At 43.5% G+C, this 6,923-nt stretch overlaps 1 protein-coding gene across 1 annotated transcript; it reads right to left on the bottom strand.

Moving 5' to 3' along the window:
- Positions 1 to 5,631: 5,631 nt before the first annotated feature.
- On the bottom strand, positions 5,632 to 6,339 carry LOC306919852 (CD9 antigen-like; the record flags this gene model as incomplete). The annotated part of the gene is made up of 1 exon (XM_079496402.1): positions 5,632 to 6,339. The coding sequence occupies one exon, from the start codon at positions 6,337 to 6,339 to the stop codon at positions 5,632 to 5,634; it is 708 nt and encodes a 235-aa protein (XP_079352528.1).
- Between the last annotated feature and the right edge of the window lie 584 nt (positions 6,340 to 6,923).

The following is a 6,923-nucleotide window of genomic DNA, read 5'->3' as shown; positions in this document are numbered from 1 at the left end:
ATTAACTTTGATTTTACAATATAAATTGAGGTCCCAGAGATTGAAATCCCATTAAATGGGGGTCTGTAGACTAATGCATGTCAAACTGGGGGTCCTTGAAATTAAAATGGTTGAGAATCACTGCTCCCGGGCCCGCCGCCGGGCCCGGGAGAACAATAACGCAACACGAGACAGTATCACACAGTACCACAGTATTGTGGCAGCGGTGGCCGAACGGATAGCGGCGCGGTCTAGATACCGGAAGGTTCCCAGTTCGAACCAGCCGTCCGACACGTTAAAATTACCACCGCTGAAATGCCCTTGAACAAGGCATCAACCACTACGATGAAATGTGTTCTATGAGCAGGGCCTGGCTGGAAACAAGTTCTTGAGCTTAGCCCAGATACCCTGGGTAAATATAGATTTCATTTCATTTCATTTCATTTCATTTCATTTCATTTCACGTACGCTAAAGGTTCACAAAGTTTATTACACAAACAGGAACATATAGTGCTGGATCATAATGACGTGACAACAAGATATGAGACATAGAAATGTGACATGATAATGACTAATGCAGCAAGGCTGACCTTGCTGGCGCTGAGATGTCTCTCGTAGCCTATCCATAAAGTATGCTACAGTACAGGCAGTACACAATACATATCAAGTACACTGTATCTCAAGTTCCAGTACACAGACGAAGATGTACTGTACATGGACTAATTATAACAGGCTCCATCTCAGCAATCCATCTCCCAGGGAGGGGTCTAGCACATTGTGGAAGGGGGATAGACTCCCGGACCCTGGCTGATACCACCAAAAAGCCTCTCTGACTTACTTACTTTACTTATGATGGTGACATTGTTTGAGTAATCGAGCACAAACCGAGAGTAGCAGAATAAATGCAACTTTTTGGCATTGGATGCTGGAAATTATATTATTGCATGCAACATAATGTTATCTTTGACAGCATGATCAAGTACCAGGAGGCAGTATGGTTAATTAATAGTACTTACATCATCTGATGCAGTAGCTACAGTACAGTAGCTCGTAGGTGGCAGGTGAGGCTGAGGGTTGGAAGACTAATATTTGACCAACTATTATACTTTTAACAACCATGGAGGCAGGAAAGTCTTATGCACACCTGATAGTCTCAGAGAATACTACCATGGAGGACAATGTTCATAACAGTAATTCTATGCACGGACTGCAAGCATACACATTACACAAAGCTATATGCAACACAATAAAAGTACACCATCTGCTAAAATTCCATGCGTAGGCATACCGTATCAGAAAATTGTCTGCCAGTGGTTAGAAATTGAGTTTTAATCCCACTAGGCCAGGATGAAGTGACTAACCTTTGTGAAATAAAACAAGAATTGATCAATTATCAATTAATTACCAGGTGCTGCCTTATATCTCCAGAATTGTGTGTGGAAATAACAACAGGATCTGTCCAGATGACTCTGTAACTGTGAGAGTGTAGCCTTAGCCTACTAGAAATGGAACCAAAGGACCCTTGTATAACAATAAACTGTGAGACTGTACAAATGGACTGTTATGGGTCCATTTGGTTGTATTTGTACACTTTCGGAGTCACCTGGACAAATCCTGATGTTGTTCTCTCTCACACACACACACACACACACACACACACACACACACACACACACACACACACACACACACACACACACACACACACACACACACACACACACACACAATACAGATAGACAGATATTTACATTTCATAGCACAATTCTGGAGATATAAGTGCAGTACAGTGACTCGACTGAGTCTGAGACTCAAATGTGTTACCCATTAATCAGCGGGTGTGCTCTCATGCAGGTCTATGCACTGTTTAGCTGCGCTGCGCTGCACTGTTATGCTCAAATCTGTGTTATGCTAAAGAATTCTGAGGCATCATGGTGGCGGGTTATGGCAGCCAATGAGAATGATAGCTTGCTAGTACGGGCACTATACGGCAGCCAATGAGAGAGATAGCTTGCTAGTCCAGAAAGGCAAAATGATCATTCACACAGCAGCTGGTGAAAAATAATGTATTGAACCATGCAACCATAACCGCAGAAATAAACAGATTGTTAATAGACGAAGATAGGTGATCCCGTTTTGAGCCACTAGAGGCGAAATGGTACAGCAAATCCTAGAAATGGGGCTCCATCTTGCACCACCCTTATCACCTTATCCCTGAACTTATTTGCCATTTTTTACTATTTTGTAAATCATTTTAAAATGGTTCAACTAGCTGATCTACATCAATTTGAACTAAGGTTTTATAAAATAGTAAAAAATGGCAAATAGGTTTAGGGATAAGTGTTAAGGGGTGAGTAGGTGTGGTTTCATTATTACAGGCAGCATACTGCAATGCCAAAGTGTTGGCATTGTGACATACTGTACCGCTAGCAGTGTTGTAACTAACGCCCTTACATCACGTTACGTTACCTAACGGCGCTACTTTTTGCAGTAACTTGTAACGGAGGCTTTACATTTCCCTATTCCATAACGGCCTTATAGTTATTGTCCGAGCGTTACCCGCGTTATAGCGTTATTATGTCAACGTATGATCCAAGTGAAAAGTTTCCCCATACAGCGCCGTGAGTCTGTCATACAGGCTCTGTGCTGACTGCTGTGTTGTACTGTGTTGACAGTTTTGTTTGTGCTCTCATACTAGCCTCTGAGCCCACATGGCTACGCACCCTAACATGAACAAAGCATGTCGCAGAAGAGGTCATTGATTGGCTAACGTAGGGCCAGATTTCAGGGTAAGCCAATCAGAGACAGTCTGACAGAGTAGGGCGGGTCTTACTCGTATGTACTCATATGTAAACAGACAGACAGACAGACAGACACACAAACCCTTGTTACGCATGCACAAAAAAGGCCGGTTGAACGAACATTACCACACGCTACGACAGCGAGATCGGATGCTTTGTGGGTTACAAGCATTATTTGAGTACTTGCGGGTAAAGGAAATGTTTTAACATGCCATGGAGTGTCCCTGCTGTGTGTGATTCCCCGCACTTCCTTTATTATTATTGCTGCATTATTATTATCCCTCCAGGAGGGACCCTCCTGCGCTAGCCAGCATTAGCTAGTGGGCGCCGCAGTACAGTGCCTGACGTTAGCCGTGCGTTAGCCTTGCACAACGTTGCATGCTAACTGATCCCCGCGGGACCGTGGCCACCTCCCCGGGCACAGATATATATAAACTATCTATGGGCACAGTGATAGGGCTGCCCTCTCCCCCCCTTCCCCCCCAGAAAAACATCGAGGTGAAAATGCTAATTGTGTGGCGGACAGAAAGCATTGTCCACAGCCAAGAAGAGCAATGCAAATCTAAGAAAGCATCTTAAATCAGTCCATGAGCTAGGCTGCCTCATATCACCAAAACAGACAAAGATCGATTTTAAATCGCCACAGAGGCATGTCACCAAGAGTCAACTTGACAAAATGATTGCCAGGTATTTTGTTGAGGAAATGCTTCCCCTCTCAACGGTGGTCTGTTCCTTTCAGAGCACTGGTCAGCAAAATACCAGTGAAAGCAGGGCCAATGTGCAGAAATACATTTTCTAAATACCTGAACAGTGAATATTCTAAAATGGAAGATGAGCTCAAAAATACATTTGATGAATTAGAATATCTCTCTACCACTGCAGATATATGGACTCATTTTTTATTTGATTATTATTATTTTTTTCATATTGCAAATTTGTTTTGAAGGCAAGTTGAGGCTACAATAAAGATGCCAAAATTTCTGAACATGTTTTATTGTTCCACTAAATTTCATAATGTTAGGAGGGAGTTGTCTTTTCTCTTACTGTGCGACAGAACAAAAAACCTTCTTTTAAATCGTTTTTTATATTATTATTTTTTAAAGTAAAGTAAAGTAACTTTAAAAGTTACTTTCATAAAGTAAAGTAAAGTAACTTATCTAAAAAAAGTTACTTTTTTAGATAAGTAACTATAACTATAACTCTTTACTTTTTAAAAGTAACTTGAACAACACTGACCGCTAGTCAATCAAACTTGTCTTATATAGAAAAGCTTTTTTTTCTGAATGAGAACACTCACTGCACTATGTATTTATATTGACCCACATGATGTTACAACATTAAAAAGTCCATAGACTTGGCTCTGTTAAAATGCTCTAAGTCTAAACAAACATTAGCAGGTGAATTAATTGACTTTATAGCTGGAAATAGTCAGTTCCCTTTTTTTTTTTTTTTTTCCGAGTGGTGTAAACCACTCCTACAACTGGCTTTGTTAGTTTACGTGTCTGTCCGTACCAAAAACAATGAGCATGGTTGCTATGGTCACCCAGTTCACACGAGTGTGATTTCATTACGTCAGACATTACGTCAGACCACAGCTGATCAGTCTATATAAGACCTTACACCACTCAGTTCACACGGGTGTGATTTTTTATTATTATTATTAGGAGTGAGTGCAGTGAGACGCAGCGCTGCCAGGGGGAGGCGCGGCAGCTGCCCGGGAAGGTGAGTGGATTATGACAGCTCCATTCGGCGACCGCCGATCCAGACGCCGCAACTGCCGGTAAGAGCCGCAGCGCTGCCAGGGGGAGGGGAGGCATCTGCCGGGGAAGGTGGGGGGATTATGTCACTCCACTGCCGCTCCGTTTCGCGGCCACCGCTCCAGACGCCGCAACTGCCGGTAACAGCTGCAGTGCTGCCAGGGAAGGTGGGAGGGATTATGACACTCCACTGCTGCTGGCTTCCATAAGGTGCCTTGGACGTGTATAGGCGTCTTTTAGGTCCTTTTTGTTGATATAAAACCATAATATAAAAATATTTTTTTATATATATATATTCTTTTGGTCTTTCCTTCTTCAGCGATCATAGATCGATTTCACGCATGCACACTGCCGTTCATTTCCTTGTTTATGGGCCGGCAAATGTTGCTCATAACTTTAAATCTACAGCGCTCTCCATGGTTTTTTGTTTTTTTTTGTCAAAGTTTTTTAATGATTTTACAATAAAGCATACAAAATACACATGACTTACACAAAAGAAAGAGACAAGAAAAACAAACAAAAAACAAAACAAAACTAGCAGTCAAAAAAGAAAAACCCCAATGGACAACACCCCTCCACATTCTGTTGCTGACAATAGTGATTATATCCGTAATGTATTACCAATTACAAATTGTTAATGCAACCATCCTTTAATATACAAATAAAAGTAGTCCCCTATTTCATGGAACTTCCCTTTGACATTGTTCCTCCTGGCAATTGAGTATTCGAAGGATGCAGTTTCCGTCATAAGTTGGGTCCAGTCTGTGATCTCTGGCGTAACACTCTCCATGGTTTTGATCATAACGCCGATGTTCTGTGGTCATTTCTGACTTCAGCCAGCACCTCGTTTGGAATATGAACTCTTCTAGAGAGACATATAAGACGAGGTAGCCCCGGTTTTGGGGGGTAATGGAAGGTGGGGCTTTTCAGAGTAACATCTACCTCATCTGCGTGACACTCTAACGCCTTTATTATGAACAATTCCTCGGCAAAAGTGTTAACACGGGCCAATTGTGTTCACATGGACACTCGACAATGTCGGACACACCACAGTAGATTCGAACCCCCGGCTTCTGTGGTGGCAGACAGGCATTTTACCACTGTGCCACCCGAGCACCTTTCTTGATATTTTTGATGAGTATAACGGTGCACGCCAGGGCTGCGAGCAGAACACCTCCAGTTCCGAGGAAGATGCCCATGACCACCGGCGCTTTGCTCTCGATGGCTCTTGGAATGACTGCAGGGCAGGCGGACACAATCTCCCAGACACTGCTTGGTTTGGGGCAAGTCTGTTTAACCACATTCAATTCCAACAAGCCCCCTAGGTAGCCACAACAATGGAACGCACTGTGGAAGAGCATGAGAGTGACAGCAATGGCTGGGTCCTTCAGGGCCACATACAGAGCATACGCGGTGCTGTAGAACTCCAACAGCTGTGCCCCAACTTCGTCTCTTCTGGCGTAAGCGAGCACTCCGAGTACTGCCACAGAGCCAGCGAGGACGGTCAGCAAAACAGCAAACAATCCGAGGGCCCATCGATTCTCCTTGTAGGCACTAAAGGCTCCAAAGGCAACCACACCCAGCAACACCGAACCCAGTGTAATCAGCACAGTCACACCGATGACAAATGCACTTGTGCTGAATGTAGCCATTTCAAACAAGCCTTTGGTGTCATTGTTGAGTCTCAGCCACAAGCCAAGAGACAGCATGGCAATCCCCTCCAAAAGCAACACCGTGTTGAGGATGAGGAGGATCCATCCAGCTATCCATTCGGATAGCTTGCCGCATGCGCCCAGCGCCATGATGATAAAGATCTTTCCCTTCCTTTGTCCTCCGTCTCCTCTCAGTGTCTTGGGACCGACCGTCTGATTTATCACTATCTCAGACAACAAAAACCTTATTGGTAACTTAGCTAGAACAACCGATTACTTGGAAACCTTCTAACTGCAAACTTGCTTATTTGACTTTCAATATTATAGGGCATGTTTTGTGATGTCGTTGCGTGATGGTGATGTGACGTCATTACGTATGCACAATGACATTTCTAAAACTTCGGCAAAAGCTATTATTTGATAGAACTGATGCATCCATATATGGCATATATGGAGATCCAGAACTGCAGATCTGACCGCTATATGTCCAATATGGGCATGCCCATTGCCCATATATGTATATGGGACTAACTTCAAACTCGGCACGCATATCAGCGAAGGACCCATACAGTACAGTACCCCCCCTTGGCTGGGCTTTAAATGGCCATAACTCCAATTCCCAGCATGCTACAGGTTCCAAACTTTTTTAATCCTTCCGGTTTGTCAGATTGACTTGCAACTTCACCCATACACTCTCTGAGGGCTGTGGAGTTCAATGGTGCAACCCGGAAGTG

This window comes from Electrona antarctica (assembly GCF_951216825.1).
Source record: "Electrona antarctica genome assembly, chromosome: 3".
Lineage (NCBI taxonomy): Eukaryota > Metazoa > Chordata > Actinopteri > Myctophiformes > Myctophidae > Electrona > Electrona antarctica.
This window is presented reverse-complemented; position numbering and strand designations above follow the sequence as displayed.